This window comes from Poecilia formosa, unplaced genomic scaffold (genome assembly GCF_000485575.1).
Source record: "Poecilia formosa unplaced genomic scaffold, Poecilia_formosa-5.1.2 Scaffold1, whole genome shotgun sequence".
In the NCBI taxonomy this organism is placed as follows: domain Eukaryota; kingdom Metazoa; phylum Chordata; class Actinopteri; order Cyprinodontiformes; family Poeciliidae; genus Poecilia; species Poecilia formosa.
In genome coordinates, this window is record NW_006799940.1 from 1,328,633 (window position 1) to 1,346,217 (window position 17,585).

Here is a 17,585-nt window from a genome sequence, read left to right on the forward strand (position 1 = left end):
GCTTCTCTAGCAAATTGCTGTTTTTTTTTAAACTCAGAAAATTCCTTTTTTTCTAGAAAGTTTGAGATAAATCTCAATTTTTTTCCTACAAATTTTCAGACTCAACTTTTTTTAAAATTTGAGATCTCAAATTTTGAGATTTTCTAGCAAATTTCCAACATTTCAAACTCAAAATAACTTTTTTTTTCCTATAGAAAATTTCTGAAATGAAGCTCAATCTGAGCTTCTCTAGCAAATTGCTGTTTTTTTTAACTCAGAAAATTCCTTTTTTTTCTAGAAAGTTTCTGAGATGAATCTCAATTTTTTTTTCTACAAATTTTCAGACTCAATTTTTTTTAAAATTTGAGATCTCAAATTTTGAGATTTTCTAGCAAATTTCCAACATTTCAAACTCAAAATAACTTTTTTTTTCCTATAGAAAATTTCTGTGCTTAATTCTGAAATTTGAGTTTTTTGGAGAAAATTCGTTTTTTTTTTCTATCTACAATTGGCCTAATTTCCAGTGACAAAAACTTAACTTTTTTCTTTTGCTTTAATCCAGTGGCTGAAAATTTGTCATTCCTCTTAAATATTAAATGCTTTTGCTAAGAATCTGTTCAGAGAAGCAGAAACCATGTCAAAAACCAAATATGTTTTAGCACATTTTATTAAATGTCTTTATTGCTATCTTAAGAGCAGCTGAAAAGAAATCACTTAAAATTTTTAATCTGAAATTACTGAGTTAACTCACAAAAGTAACCACTTCGTCCTTTTTTAGAAACCTATCTGAGCACAGTAGCAATAAAGATCTGGAGCTTTTTCACAAAACCTTGATTAAGATGCGATTTTTCATTCATTCATAAAAGCAGTGATGCACTCAGCATCTCTAAACTACTCACCAGATAAGGTTATTTAAAATATTTAATCTTTCCATCCAGTGCTGTGCAATTCTTTTCATTTATTTAGCATCAAAATGCAGTAAAATGGCGATTAATTAAGAAATCAGACTCAGCTTTCTCCTCTTATCCGGCATTTCTGTTTTTGTGAAACAGCCCCCAGATTTATACAAAGTCTCAAAACACATGAACAGCAGAAGTAAATATGGACATTTATGTCCTACTAACACAGAAAGTATTGGCACGAAACACTTACTGTAGCATGGGCCTTGCTAGCTAGCATAAAATGTAAGGCCTTCCTGGATGTAGGAGGGACTACAGATAAACGTAGGACTGTTTTCTACTGAACATCTTCTCTTACAGCAGGACTAATGATACCGTAAACCTTACAGGTTTTACGTTGTCTTTCATTTTTATTTTTTGCAAAAGCAGGACTGGAAGAGGAAGCTTGGGATCGGAGCGTTAGCTTTGGGAGCGTTAGCTTCCAGGTGTGTTTCCATGGATTCAGAGCGTTTTTCTCGTCGAAGACCCAGGCAGGCAGGAATGCAGCTGAAACTTATTTAGCGAGACTGAAAAAACGAAATGAAGAGAAATTAGAATTTTACAGGTGTGGATTTTCCATTTACTTTATAAAAAAAATAACATGTTGGTCAAGTCACGCCACTCACACGCTGGTTGCTTTGTAGCGGTCCAGCGCTTTCTGAGCCACCTCCTCGGAGAACTTCGGGTCGGTCCAGGGAATGTCGCCGCGCACGGTGACGTTCATGGGCGGAGAGTCAAACAGTTGCACGGTCACTTTGGTGTCAGCATCCTTCGTCTTTCCGCCTTGCCTCTCCTCAGTGTCGCCTTTGGAGATCACCTGCAGCACCAACAGAGCAAGGTGACATCTGGCTTTTCTTGTTTTTATCTTTACTGCAGATGAAACATGAGGCAGTTACCTCACCAATCAACTGGGAATATAATGAAATAGTGACTCAGGCAGAAAAAGACGGATTCGTGATGCAGATTGGGTTCAATTGGTGAACAAAATTGCAACCTTTGTTAAATTTTCAGCTGCACTGTATCAAACCATCCAAACTCAGAAAATCCTGTTGCCCTCCTCACCTGTAGGGCGCGCTGCACCAAGAACTACTCAAGGAAGCGACACAAAAATCTCAGAAGACATGCACACAACATTTGTCTTTGTAAAAAGTTAAAAAAAAATAATAATAATAATAATAATAAAAAGGATTTTAGCGGTTGTACGTCTTCGGCAAAAGACCACGAGCCATTTCTCCCGCTAGCATTAGGCTAGCGCATTTGTTTTGTTTGAATTTACCCAGAATGCCTTGCGCTGTAGTCCGCTGCCTGCTTTTGGAGCTTTCTCTGGTCCCAAACAAACTAGAACTTGACTTAAGTGGGCTAAACAGGCTGGTGTGAATGCTTCTTTAATGATGGGGCTGAACAAATCAATCAATAACGATATATATGGCTATTGGCATGTGACCAATTTCAGTAGATAATACGTCTAATAGTATTTTCAATAATGTCACTGAACTCTGATCCAGAATTTGCGCAGCATTCTCAGCATAGCTTAGCTAAGCAAAGTTGGTGGAATTAACTTTGGTTACCTAGCAACAACTTGTGGTTACCTAGCAACAACTTGTTGAGTAACATGCAGAGTGGCAGTTTACACATAGTTGCACTGTGGCTCATAACTGCTTTAAAATAAACATGGAATGAAAACTGGAAAAAACATGAAATATTACGCCACTAGCTTGGGAGTATTTTACATATTTAAAACAAAAAATTAACAATAAAGTATTGTCTTATAAACGTTGACTGACATGAAAGGCTTATATGGTGATGCATTTTTCAGCCATGTTGTCCTGCTTGATGAAGCATCAGAAAGCTCCATACCCCCTTCACGCTGAAGATGCCGTCCTTGGTGTTGTTTGCCAGGGAGGACACCCAGCCGAATTGCCTGTTAAGCATGTCGAGGAGGGAGGAGGTGTTGAACACGCGCTCCTCGAACCTCTTCAGGAGGGAGTTGTACTGCTGCGTGAAACGTTCGGCCATGGCCAGCGCCTCCTCCAGCTCCTCCTTCAGCGGGCCCTCCAGGGGTCTGTTCCCAGAGCAGTCTGTGAGAGGATAAACAGGAAAAAATCAGCCAAAAACCATGGAAATTATTGGAGTTTTATTAAACCCTTTGTGAATTTTACTGATTTAAAACAAGATCCAGATGAGAAAACTGTTTTAGCTGCTGTTTATTATTGTAAATTTGTAGGAGTACTGATTTTGAGAATAGATTTCTATTTTTATTAAGTTTAGAAAAGGAAAGGCTAACATGGGCGGTGGCCCAGAGCGTCAATTCTTTTGGGGTGGACCCCACATAATTTTTTTATTTTACTGAATTCCTCTTTTACAAAATTGCATATGGGAACTTTTAAAGGTATTTTAATGTGAATTTTATCCTATGCCTTTGTACTGTTTTATAATTTCTATAGTGTTGCTAATGTGCACCTTGATCTTCCTATGAAATTTTCCTTTCCCACCAAGTCATTATTGTAAATAAGAGTTTGTTAAAACTAACTCTCCTAGTTAAATAAATTATAAGAAGGAGTCATAGAACCATATCAGGTGAGTTGTAAAAGCATTTTGGGATTTTTGTGAATATAAACAACATTGAAATATTTAAAAATTATAAACTTGCACTAATTTTTTGAGTTCCTCCCCAGGACATAATTTAAGCGTACCATTATTAGTTAGTTTCATCAGTTTATATGTATAGAACCACCTATTAATGTATTGTAATTTGCATTTGTAATATTTTTTTTTCTTTAGTGGGTAGGGCACCAAAACGGTTTCCAGCCCAGGGCCCACATCCTTGTAAATCCGGCCCTGCTCAGGACCACAAATCCTAATTTTTGTGTTTTAACTTAAACACAAGTCATATTCAGCTCTAATTTCTGATTATTTAATGCAGATATTCCAATCTATTTACAGGTGTATTAAAAGTTTTGTCGTTTTCTCACCCAGATGCTGGATCTCTTTGCATTTCTCGCATTCGTTGCGGAACTTGATGCAGCCGGCCGAGTTGCGACGGATCTCCCTGCAGGTCATCTTGCCGTTGCCGAAGGGCCTCGTGATAATCACGTCCTCGTTTACATTGCCGTCTGCAGCCGACAAACGCAGGGCAGATTTTAAAATGTCAGCAGTAAAGCTCAGCAACCTGACTTTTCTTTCATATTAGATAAACTTCTGAAGCTGACAGTGCAGTAGATCAAAACAAATATAAATAATTTTCAAAAACTGGACGCTGCATGAACTAGTAGTAAAATATTTCACTAAATTTGAACAAGAAAACATAAAATGTGTATCTGACCTCCAATTTGAAGCTTCTTAGTCAAACTCATTTTAATTTTGAACCATATAAAGATCATGAAAGGTCTTAAAGGGACGGTTGTGCAAAACCCATTTACTAACAGTTGAAATATCAATAACAGACACCCATAAACTTTGTTGAAATTCTTTCAAACATTTTAAAAGGAAGAACCACAAAAACACCTAAAATGTTGGAAGGTTGATTTATGAATCTTAAATAATAAAAAGTATCAATATCAGTATCGGCAATATTTGTTCCTGTATTTAGTTTTATTATATTAACACCAAAATGTTAATAGTACAGATAAGCAGTTCATATTTATAATATAGCTGTTTATAAATGGCTAAATAGCTATTTAGCTATTTGGCTGCCAGCTAAATAGATATCTGTTATCTGTTTAACTAAAACTAATATTTAACTAATAGCTATTATATTTAGCTATTAGCTTTTTAGCTATCAGCTATTTAAATACAGCTAAATAGCTATATAAGAAATAATGAAGGGTTTAGTTAAATATCTTTGTAATAATTCATGAAAACTGTAGAAATAGAATAAAACTAGATTAACAAAACAATTTTGTTTCAGTTTATAATATCATTGTCTGCATCCTTTTTTTATTTGAGTCCCTCCTACAGGAAAGCACATCGAAAACAATCTCTAGACCCTCCGTCCTTTCTGAGAACCAGCGTGTGAAAACATACCTTCGTTTGGGGCGGCGTCGGAGTCCAGGTCCATCATGGAGTCCATCGGGCCGAACAGGTTCCTGCCCATTCCCATCATGGGGGAGAACAAGCTCCGGAAGTTGGGGAACGGATCGTGGAAAAGCAGGTGGATGCTTCTGGCGCGGCGAATGGCCGGAGCCAGGAAATTGGGAAAGAAGAAAACGGGAGGGTTGATGTGATCGGCAACCTGGAACGAACACAGGTTTTTGCTTAATTTTTGTGAATCTGGCAAATGCATTTCAGGTGAACTGAAACAAGGCTTCAATGGATTTCTTCTGACATGATCACAAATCTCTCCTGCACCTCTACACTGCAAAAACACAAAATCTTACAAAGTATTTTGTCTAGTTTCTGGTGCAAATATCTTAGTACACTTGAAATAAGAAAAACCTAACATATAAGTAACTTTCTGCAAGATGTAGGAGCTTGTTTAAGTAAAATTGTTTTAATATTGATTAAAAATTACTTGTTCCATCGGCAGATTATTTCACTTATAGCAAGACATTTTTATTATTTACTTAAAACAAGCTTCTGAATCTTGCTGAAAAGTTACTTTTTAGTTAGTTTAGTCGTTTTTCAAAAGTGTTCAGATATTTGCACAAGAAACAAAATTACTTGCTAAAATCAAATCTTCACTCAGTATCATTTCTTGTGTTTTTGTGGGAAAAGTTACATTTTACGTTTTTCCAAAAGGTGCCTGGGTGGAAAAAATTAAATTGTATAATTTTAATTTTAGCTAAATGTTCCTGGCAGAAATTTTTCTCCTCTATGTTTAACAATTTTCCTTCCCAAATATGCAGGATTCCAACTTTACTTTTACTTTACTTTTTTTAATTTATTTTAATTTTTTAAAATAAATTTTGAACATTTATTTTAAAAAATAAATTAGATAACAGTAAATTAGATAACAAAATTTGTACGTTTTTGCCAAACAAATAATTATAAACTCAAATGTTGAGATTATTGTCAGAAACTTTCTCGGAAGACAACCTGAAAATTCATGAACTTCAAAAGTCAAAAATTTGCAAGAAAAAAAACTAAAAAAAACTTAGGTTAATGTCAGAAATTTTCTATAAAAAAAATAATGTCTGAGTTTAGAAGTAAAAAAAATTAACTTTGAGTTTGAAAAGTCAATTTTTTTCGACATTTCAAACTGAAATTTCCAAGTTTTCTCCAGAAAATTTCTGAGATTAATCTCAAATTTTCTGATTTTTTTTCGGTGGAAATTTACTCCACTTATTTTTCTAATGCCCCCGTTGTACTACACTGTAAAACATTTTGTTCAACTAGTTTCTTTTTAATGTGGCACAGACATGACTTTGAATCTTATTGGTCATAAACTAATAAGACTGTTTCTATCAGGCGATGCATTACATTGATAAATATTGATAAATTCTTATGTTGCCATTGGAGATCCGTATTCCTGTCTGTGTGATTCTGTGACATAAACAAGCACCTTCATGCTGTCTGAGAAGATGCTATCCACTCCGTCTGCCATCTCTGAGTATCTTTCTTCCAGGTTCCTGAACTCCTTGTTCTGCCGCTGGCCCTCCTGCTCCAGAGAGTCGATCCTCTCCCCGTTGATCCAGATGGAGAACGGAGACGTTCTGTTCAGCACATCCTCCAGCTGAACAGCCCAGAAGAGCGGGTCAGACATTTTAACCTACCAACCCAACTAGTTTCAGTCTCACAGTGTTGATCTGTTAAGTGTCCAACCTGACGGCCAACCAGTCCGGATCCGCTGCTGCAGGTTCTGGAGTAATATTTGACGCAGGTCTTCTTCAGGCAGGGCTTGCACTCTTCCCACAGAGCCTTCATGGTGTCGTTGCAAACCTCCTCCTCCTTTGCCAGCTTGGCCTCCATTTCCTCAGCTACACGGATCGCCTCCTGCAGTGAAGGCGACTTGTTATGCTTCCTAGAACAGGTTAGGGTAGATCTACAGCCCAAACTAAACGTGATTGTTACATGTTTTACACAAAATCATTCTTGGATAATGAGATTTTAGTCTGGTCAACTCAATGTTTACACTCGCATGTGAAAATGGCATTTGAAAAGCATTAGCAGAGCCTCCTGCACAAACAACAAGAATGATGATGGCAACCCAACAACTAAACACTTGTCTATTCCAGCAGCCATTGTATAGCGCATACAGCAGTAAAACCAGCTCACCAAACATGCTGGAACTAGAAGTCTATAAATAATATTGATACAAAGTCGGTATCTGTATCGGATCAATGCTGTAGCTTCAGATTCTCTCTTGATATTTTATTTTACTTTTGTTTTATATTTTTTGCACTTTGTTTATTTAGAGAACAATGTACTTAAAGTGTTTTGTCTTCTAAACTGTTTCTGTTAATAATATAAAAATCATATTAAAGTATTTTGTAGACACTTATAAACTTTATCGACATTCTGTCTTTTAAATAAAGGACATAATTTATTTAATTAATTTTAATTATTTTGGTTTTAACAAAATAATTGAAAGGAAAATCACAAAAACGCCTTAAGACCAGAGGCCTGATGATTGGTATTGGTAGAACCAGTTTTATGTTTACCTAGTATTGGAGCAATACTACAATATGCAGTATCACACAAATCTAGCTGGTGCTCTACTTAGGTTGCTAGGTAACGAGGCTGGGTTCCACCGGGGTTGCTAGGTAACGGCGCAGGGCCTGTGGAATGTGACTTAACACTTGTGGGATTTTTGAAACGGCTCATTTTCTAAACAAAAATATTAATTTATGACCAAAAAATGGATGGGTGGATTTTTTTAAGCGCTTAAACTATTTTTAGAAGCAGCAGAAACCCAAATGGAAGTAAAACAGAAAAACAATAAAATATGAATGGCTGATAAGATGTAGTGGGCGTAATACTCCTCACTGAAAAGATATTTTAAGGAGGTGTTTTTGTTATTTTTAAAAATTAAGTCAAAAAGTCTGCTTGATAGGAAAGAAACTCCCCAGAAATTTGTCTCTTTACCTCTTTCTGCAGCTTCGTTTTCTCCAGATCATCCAAAAACTTCTTGTGGTCCTCTGAGGATTTCTGCATCACGGTCTTCATCTCCTTCACGCCATCGATGGCGTTTTCAATCTGTTTATCCAGATACTTCTCACCCTGGAGGGAAATCTCTGTGAACAACAACCAACATGCGAAATGTGTTCAACCTCTGACCTCGTGTGGATTTTATTTAAACCTCGTCCTGCTCTGGGCACCTTCAGCGATTTGGCTAGGTTGCCATCTAGTGGGCAGAAATGTCAAATACAGACTGCTAAAACATTATCTTTACTAATTATTTTTGTCTGGTTTCTAGTGCAAATATGTTGGTTGAGTTGAAATAAGAAAAGGGCCGCACAAAATCACTCCGAGGGCCACAATTGGCCCCCGGGCCACACTTTGGACTCCCTCATCCTTGTTTACCATAATATAAAAGTAATAATTTACAGCTATTTATTAGGACCAATCATTGATGCCAAGGAAATCAACTTTTATGCAGGTATTCAACATACATTTCACTAATCCAATAAATATATAGTATAAATATAACTTTTAAATTAAATATAAGTATTTAAAAGTAAAATTAGTCCGTTTTATATATATATATATATATATATATATATATTGGTAAATTAACATTAAAGTTAAATCTGTAAACGTACTGTTCAGTTCCTCAGTGGACGGAGGCAGGATGCAGTTGGCGGAGGCCAGAAAAAGGGCCAACAAAGCCAGTGTCTCTTTGGACCCCTTCTTCTTCTTCATCATCATCATCATCATTAACATCCTCTCTGACCCTCAGAGGGAGCAGGATATAATGAGAAAGAGAGAGACCTGGAAACAAATGTTATTTTTAATGCAAAGTGTCCCTTACCGCATTGAAAACATGGTGTAGTTACTCTAAGTCTCCAGCAGAGGGCGACCTGACAGAGACCTACGCAGCAGAAAAACGAGCTTTCTAAGTCAGCAAAGTATAAAAATAACTGATGCTTGATTTTATCTCGAGTTTCTGAGATGATGTGACCAAACTGACCTCTAATCAGCCCTTCCTGTGACTCCGACCAGGCTTGAAAAAGCATTACATAAGGAGAACAGCAGGGCCTTTCTCTGTTTACCATCTTCTTCTCCCTCTGATGTGTGCTTGGTCAGCTGCCCATTTATTAACAATGACAGATTCAGCAGAACGAGGCTGTGTGTCTTTGCTTTTTCTCTCATATTCCTGCAGCTTTTTCAGTGCAGCTTCTTTTTGCATGCATGACTTTCTTCATTGCCTCCATCAGAACGAAAAACACACAGTAGAAATGCTCCTTTTTAAGACAACTGCACATTTTTAGAAACCCACAGTTACTTTTTCCAGCCTGGCACATGGTATTAACAAGGAAAATAAATAGTTTTATGATTATAATTAGCTGAAAAGCACGACTGGTTGTTTTGCAAAACAAAATTCAACACTTCATTATCCTGCCTAAAGGTTGTTATTCCTTTACTCCCTCTTGTGCAGAACCTGTTCAAGAATATTACCTACAAATAGTCTTATTGTGTTGTAAAAATGCAATACGACTATTTGTCTTACTGCATTTACAGGCTAGAAGAAAAATATGGATTTGAAAGTGAGGAAACATTAAGTTTTGTGGCTGCAGGGATTAGTTTCCATTGCTTGGATAGAGCGTTGTTCCAGGACATTCTGCCATGCCGCTGTCAAATTTACACACACAGGAACCAGAGAGGAAAAAAATCTTTCATGCACAGGCAGCAGAACTTGGGAGACTAAAAATTTACACAAAAATGGGCTTACTATTTCTCTTTCTTAAATTTCGGCTTTGTCAAAAAACATGAGTTTCTCAAAATTGGAGTTTTTCCATTAAACAAATTTATTTTTATAATTCCAATTTGAGCCTATGGTCAATGCTAGACACACAGCTATTGATAAAACTGGACGAAATACTAAAATCTGTGAGGAAATATTGAAAGTTCCTAACTTCTCCCCTATTAAAAAGTTAGACGGTTGAAACTTGGACAGAGTTGGGAGCGCCAGCAGGTCAATTGTCCCAAAAATATGTAAAACAAAATTGACAACTAGCTAACAACTTAGAATAGAATAGAATATACTTTATTGATCCCCAAAGGGAAATTGCTTATTTGTTGAAAGCTACTCCATCTTGGGTAATAAATACAAAGTTTGTAAAATATATATATACCTAACTTCTGGCCTGATCTGCCTGAACTCAACCTTACTGAAAATTTAAGAACAGGCAATGAACAACACCAATTCTGCCAAGAAGAGTGGTCAAATAGCCAGCCAGAAGTTTCCAGGAAACCTCTATATTGATCCCTTACTGGTGACGTCACTCTCATCCGCCATGATGGAAGTCAAAACAACCAATGCGCTCCTGCGAAGCCCGTCAAAAAACGCACATCTGTAACCTAATATCACTTTTATTTAGTTGATTTCGCAGTAAAAATGGTCACAGGGTGCTGCGTGGTCGGCTGCACAAACAGGACTCATGGAAAGCAAATTTGTCATTTTATTGTATAACTTTTAACGAGGAAAAAATGCGGCGGCGATGGATAGAAGCCGTCAATCACAATGACTGGCAGCCCTCGGTGTAACCGCGGATTTGCAGCGAACACTTTTTACAAGGTAAGAAAATTAACGTTGATATACTTTATAAGTAAGTATGATTAGAAATATATGAAATATTGCATTATGGCGAAGGTACCCGTCTAACCGTTGGTAACCATGGAGACAATGTTCCACCGTCATGTAGCCTAGCATGTATGGAAAAGGCTGGTTAGCATCTCGTCTTCTGTACGTCTTTAATGCTGCTCCGGTTTAAGGGGAAACGCTGTTTATGACATAAATCATGTGGTGTGAATTCAGGGAGAGTCGGTAATTTGATCAACACGTCAGGGGGGAGAAGATATGGGTCGGTTTCTAAGCTAGCTATGTCCAACTTTTGTAAATACCTCCATCTGTGAGCCTGAACTAGGTGTGTTACGTTCACAGACAAATTAGCCTGACTTGAACAAGCAGAAGCCATGAAAAAAATGGCAAAAACAACTTTGGAAAACAACGTAAGTCGCTCTGTTTAATACTCCCTGTTTAATACTCCCGTCCCTCACTTCCGACGTCCATCATGGCGCCTCAAATGATAAATTGTTGCAAAGGGTCAATACATTTAAATTAGCCCTCTTAATTGTCGTTTTAAAAATCTATTAAAAGAATAGTTCAAAGCTTCTCAGTAACATTGTTTTTGCTCAATTTATGTAACCAAGTGCTGTGTTACTATTTTTTTCCACAGTCGTTTTCTCGCCCACGACCGTCTCAGGTTTCTATGGTAATGAGAAAAGTACAAAATGTGCAGCATGTTGTTGTTGCATAGGGTGACATTTAAATCTCTTCATTTGATACAAAATATACAAAAAAAAAGATATTTTCAGTAACTTTTAGGCATAAACTCTTAACTACATATTTCAGTTGCTTTCTTATTGATATCTTTGAATTGTGATATATTTTAGTACAGATGACAGAACATCTGTACTAAACATCTGTTTATGTGATTTGTTTAATCTGCAGTTGGAAAGGCACTGGGAATGTTCAAATCTCCCAGTTTCTTTACCCCGTTTGTCCATTCAGGACTTCAAACCAGTTCATTATTCACAAAATCATAAACCTCTTGCAAGAAAGAAGAAGTCTAATCAAAGAAACTGCTGCTGAAACCCAGTAAATGTTTATGGGACAGAAGCAGCAAAATTACACATCAAGGTGAAAAATATTAAAATGCTGAAATAAAAGCTTAAAGCTTAAGCACCGTAACAATCACTAATATTTTTTTCCGACTTGCAGCTGCAGCCGTTCTGGTTGCACAATCAAAATACCGACACTCTTCCGCTCCAGATGTTGCCTCCAAGGTCTTCTAGAAAGTTCATCTTAACCTTTAAAACACCACCACAGCACTGAACAGGAACTTTAAATTCACAAGTTTCCCCAGGAAACAAGAAATAACTTTATTTATCCTGATAAAACAGTTTGTTAGTTTTAGAGGAAACTCAGTCTAGTTGAACCATTTCTCTCATAAGTGTTAAAAAAAGGATGATAAAATAAGACTTTAATAATGTATATTGCTATCAAAGGTAAAATGTGACTTACTTAAATTTCAAACTTAAAGTTGCACTAGTTAAACCTGATTTCATGTTTTAATACATACTTTCCATGCAATGCTACTTAAGTTGAAGGATTAGTTTTGCCATTATTAAATTTTTATGTCATAATTCACTTTAAAATATAGTTGCATTATAAAATAAAAAAAGTCAAGAGTTTGTTTTGGTTTTTGCTTTTAATTTATATCTGGGTTCACGTTCTCATCCTGGTGATGCTTGTTTAAGAAATAAGAATCTAGTAATCCTGTAAGATTTGAGCTCCATTTTATTAAAAAAAAAAAAAAAGGGACAGCAGCAGATGTGCCCTCATTTCCACCTTATTTTAATGCTTTGGGGATTTGTGCACCCTGAGGATGTACTTCTTATAGAGTAACCGAGAACAGGGTCACGTCTTATCAAGAAAATATGACGACTGTTTGCACACAAGGCTGGGATACATTGTAGCAAAAGAAAACTGATACCATCCTTTGTTATCTCTCCGATTGCAACTTTGAAAAGAAAAATATCTAAAATGTTTGATGTTTATACTCTAAATGACCTTCTAAAGGCTACATTACAGGTAAATCAACAACAGGGTGACGTCATCTGCTCTAATCCCGTTGTTTTTATCCAGAGATGCAGGTCACACCCACAATTATATGTGCAGACATAAAGTCAGCATTTTTACACCAAACTACAGATTAAGCCTTAGGAAAACTGTTGCACAATTCTTTTCTAACTGAATGCAACAAAACAGCACCAAGTAGGATCTAATGTTTAAGAACAACAGACATCGTGCAGTGCAGTAGTTTGCTGCAGACTCATGGAAATGGCTGAAAGCCTCTCGGACTCACCTGTGTTGCTGGGACTGCCGCCTCTGAAGCTGCAGCAGCAACAGCGCTGCAGCCCGTATTTATATCCAACCCGGATAACGGGACGGTGCAGACATGTGATTCAGAGAGAAAGCACGCTGCTGCAGCATCCTCTGCGTCAAAAACCCTCAGGAGAGAGCACACTTCCTGCAGAACCCTTCAAAATAAAACTCCAGTGTTTTATAATTTGGGTCAACAGAAGGGAAATTTAGTAAATTTCTTTGTAAAATGTTTGACTTATAATTAATTTTTTTTTTAAAGATATGTTTCAAATTGTAATTATATATATGTAGGATTGTTGCCATGTTTATCCTAGAATTTTAAAAAACAAAATTAATCTCAGTTGGGGTTTTTTTTTTATCTACATTGGCCCTAAGAAAATTTTGTAACAAACTGAGATTATAATGTGTAACAGTTGTTGGTGGAAACAGCCTAAATTAAACTCTGTTTTCTTTCTTATCACTGTGACTATACCTTCTAAACTCTGATGTACAAATAATACTAAGTTTAAATTGAAAATCAAAGTATTAACCATATTGTCATTTTAATACATGATAAATATGAGCCCAGAAAAATTGAGGCAAAACAGCAAACATCTAACTTAAGTTGTTTCAATATATAATTTCCACAAAAATTTATATTTAATTTGCTGTTTTCATATTACAAACAATACAAGGTGATTCCTTCACCTTGTATTGTGAAGGAATAATACAAGGTTCCTTGTATTATTCAAATTATAATTTTAATAAAGTAACTTTGAAGGAATAATATTTGACTGTAATACCAATAAAATCCATCCTAATAATTATTATGAGCTATTTTTCAAAATCAGGTATTTTCTGCCAATATGTTTGAATTCCTCTTTGATAAAACGCCCCATTCAGACTAAACCAAGCTTTTATTTTGAAATGTAAGTTCCTTTTCCTGTACCTACGGCATCTATCTCCAGCGACTTGACAGACATGAAGCTTGAGGACGTTTCCAGAAGTTTTTTTAGATTTATTGGCAGAAGCTGATGCTGCTGAGCAGCGAGACAAAACATCTGATTCACTCTGACTCATCATTTAAAAAACGTTTCTGTTTTCTTCTCACTCCACTTTAAACAGGCTGTTTCACAACAGTAGCAGTGAAACTCCGCAGTGTTTTACACAGTGAAAATATGCAATATTTATTCATATATTTGACATGCAGCACAAATAAAAAGAGCTTTGCTGGTAATTCACAAATATTATGCAGTTTTATAATGTTAGAATTTAATATAACAGGAATGTTTTTCTACTCAATATATATTAGAAAAAAATTACAATAAAGAAAATGCATCAAAGAAAGAAGAAATCTGTTAAAAATGGATACAGATCAATTATAACTTGAAAATTACATGTAGTAAAAACACATTTTGTTTTAAAACATATTTTTTATTAGTTTGATATAATATTAAAATCCTAAATGTCATGTTTTTGTTAATCATAAATCATCATAAATAACAGAAATTAAGTTTTTAAAACATAATCTTGTTTAATTTATCTACATATTGTATTACTAAAATAAATTAACTTTTCAATATTTTTCTAACTTATTGAATACAGGAGGCACTGGTAAACAAATATATTGATTATTTATCATATTTATTAATATATTTTACATTTTAATATGATTTTTGAAAAGTTCAAATGTTTTCCCAGGCAGATGTCATGCTATGATTTTCTGTTTTATGTAAGCAGGTAAACGCACCCAAAAATAATTTACATGTACAGAAACATATTAGAAGAGAGGAATTCACTTCAGTAACAACAAGAATAGTTTTTAAAAGCCAATTGGGGAGTAAACACACTGCTCACAGGAAGTGACATAAATATGTTTAAATAGTTGCTCTATAACTGAGCAAAAATATTTAAACCTATTGTTAATTGTGACACATCTGTTCATAGACTCCTGGAAACAACGTGAACAGAAGGAGCTAATAATAATAATAACTGAAGTACTTTGACACCTATTTCCAAATGTCTCTGGAAGGTTTTTTAGGTTTAGGACAAAATAAATGGAAGCAATGATGTGTTAAAATACAAAACGGAGGCACATTCCTACCAGCTGATTACTAGTTGTTGTAGCTGTCTCTTTAAGGAGGGGGAAAAAATCCTTTAATTCAGATAACCACCACATTCAGGCTGTGTCATCCCACAGGCTGGACTTTCCTGTAAATAACACACCAGTACTGGGTGAACACACACAGATAACAAAGCAACACATTGTTTCACAATGTGTCAGCTGCAGTCCTGTTTCTGCACAGCTAGGATCTGTGGTTCAGAAGCTCATTGCCACGGATCCATGATTGTATATTTAAGCTTTAATGCTGATTCTGCACAACATGTGTAACCTCTGTTCGTCTCAGATCCAGTAGGTTGACAGACACACTCACGTTCAGTGGATTTGTTCTAACAAATGAGGAACTCAAGTTGGTGGTTTCTGCCTTTGTTTCACAAACTGTCAGCTCCAGTCGTGTTTTGGGTCATTTAATACAATAAATAACCCAAAAACAAACTACAAAGCAATAGCTCCCAATGAGCAGTTTGTCACAGTTAACTTTAGCAGCAGTTAACATGTGTAACTGAAAAATGCACATTAATAATAACTGGTAAAAAGGTAAACAAAAATTTTTTATCATGAAACACTGTATATGATTAAATTGGTCTAAAGTATAATACTTGTAAAGAAAACACAGAGCTGATCCTGATAGCACAGTTACAGAACAGCAAAAGAAAAAGGGGGCGGAGCTGTCGGTTACTGGTTGCTATGGTAACCACCAACCGTCAACCGTCAAGAGTGTTGTGATCTGTGTTTTTCTGTGTAGTTATTTTGAGATTTTCTGTGTTAAGTCCCGTTTCCCTGTGAGTCTCTGTCCTGTCGTCCCCGTTGATTGCTTCCAGGTGTGTCTCATTCCTTGATTACCCTCCCTGTGTATTTAAGTCCACCTGTTGTCTTTGTCTCTTGTCGGATCCTTGGTGTGTGCCAGTGTGTTTCCCTGCGTTCTTTGTGCTCCCCGTTGTTCTGTACCTCGACATTTAACGTTAAATTTATCATCGTCATCCTGGGTCCTCCCTGCGTTCTCCCTCACCACTCACCACTTCAAATCTTGACAGAGCAGCGTAACGGAACGTAAAACGCCAAGAAATGTTTGGAGAAACACCTTCTTGATGTAACAAAATACATTCAAAGAATAAATAGACAAAGTTTGACAAACTTCACATCAATAATAATGTTAAAATAAAACCCTCTTAGTCATATGTGCCTTTATTTTACCTATTGGGTCAGTGAAGTAGTTTTGAATTTGAATGTTATTCTGAGAGGCAGCATGTTTTTTTAACTTATTTATTTTTGGTATCCCCATCTTTTTAAAGGCAAAATCTAAGAAAAATATGAATAAAACAAAGTTAAAATCCAATAAACTGTAGATAGTGGAATATTACGGAAGAAGATTGGGGCCAAAAAAGGAATGAAAGGCAGAATTCTGAAATAAAACTCAGATTTTGTGTGTGTGTGTGTGTGTGTTCCTAATCCTCCTCAGTGGAATACACCTGACTGAATTTATAATTTATAACTGAAAGTATAATAAATGTTTCACTTATAAGAAATGTTAAAAAACTTGGATCATTTTCCTTCCACTTTATAATTATGCTCTACTCCATGTTGCCTGTCATGTAAAATACCTCAAAAATCCATTGAAGTTTGTGGTTGTAACTCGAAAATATGTGAAAAAGTTCAATATGTTCAAGTATATTTGAGAGGAAGTTTTCCTTATTTCACAAGAGCATTTATGGAGATATCCTTCCACACAAAAGATTGTTTCTTTCACATATTGTTACACAATAGAAAATAAGATTATGTAATGCTAAATGTTGGGAAACAAAAGTCATTTGCTCTTGCACAGTGATTACAAGAAACAAAGTACTTTTTAACATTATTTTACAAACTTAAAGCATCATATTCGTGTTTCTTGATGATCTAATTTTTAAAAACTTAGTTTAATTGTAACTGTGTCCGAAAGCTGCAACAGTGGCTGTGTGTTTTTTCTAAGAACATGCTACATGAGTCAGTGTTGCTCATATTTTCCAACTGTGGAATGAGCCAAATGCACGTAGTTAACAGAAAGGCGGTTCAGGAAAATGTTTTTCAATGAGCTGCTTGTAAAATGAAATATCTGCGCAAAAAGAACCATTTCTTTGGCATTAACGCTGTTGTTTTGCCACAAATGCTCTGCTGAAGTGGATCATTATCTGTTTGTTATACTTGCTCCTTTTCAATGTTTTTGCAGAGAAATGAACAACTGAACAAACTTGTAGATTTGATCACGAATTCAGGGTAAAAAAAAAAAAATTCAATGTTTGGCAGCGCTATACACCACTTTACCACCAGGTGGCAGAAAATCCATTCTTGAAAATTCTCATTTTAACTTATTTAATGTTCATATTTCCTCTCACTGTCACTTGGAGTATATTCAGATAAATAATACATACTCAGATTGAGTTTTTATTCCTAATTTGATCTGTTGATTTAATCTGTAATTTTAGTTAGGCTGAAATGGCAAAAATTTATTTTCTCATGTATATATATATATATATATATA

The 17,585-nt window shown here is 35.6% G+C and overlaps 2 protein-coding genes across 2 annotated transcripts in view; one reads left to right on the forward strand and one right to left on the reverse strand.

Annotated features, from left to right (window-relative positions):
* Window positions 1–917: 917 nt before the first annotated feature.
* On the reverse strand, window positions 918–13,068 carry clu (clusterin). Its single transcript, XM_007578510.2, has 10 exons — window positions 12,947–13,068; window positions 8,618–8,786; window positions 7,941–8,089; window positions 6,678–6,848; window positions 6,418–6,588; window positions 4,941–5,148; window positions 3,890–4,030; window positions 2,775–2,995; window positions 1,544–1,734; window positions 918–1,444 (listed from the first exon to the last, which is right to left on the reverse strand). Exons 2-10 carry the CDS (start codon window positions 8,736–8,738, stop codon window positions 1,432–1,434), a joined length of 1,386 nt encoding a protein of 461 aa, XP_007578572.1. The 5' UTR covers window positions 8,739–8,786; window positions 12,947–13,068; the 3' UTR covers window positions 918–1,431.
* scara3 (scavenger receptor class A, member 3) overlaps window positions 10,496–17,585 on the forward strand; it is a 34,620-nt gene continuing 27,530 nt past the window's right edge. Inside the window, exon 1 of the mRNA XM_007578709.2 lies at window positions 10,496–10,593. The gene's annotated coding sequence lies outside the window, so the exon portion shown is untranslated. The remainder of the gene's footprint in view (window positions 10,594–17,585) is intronic.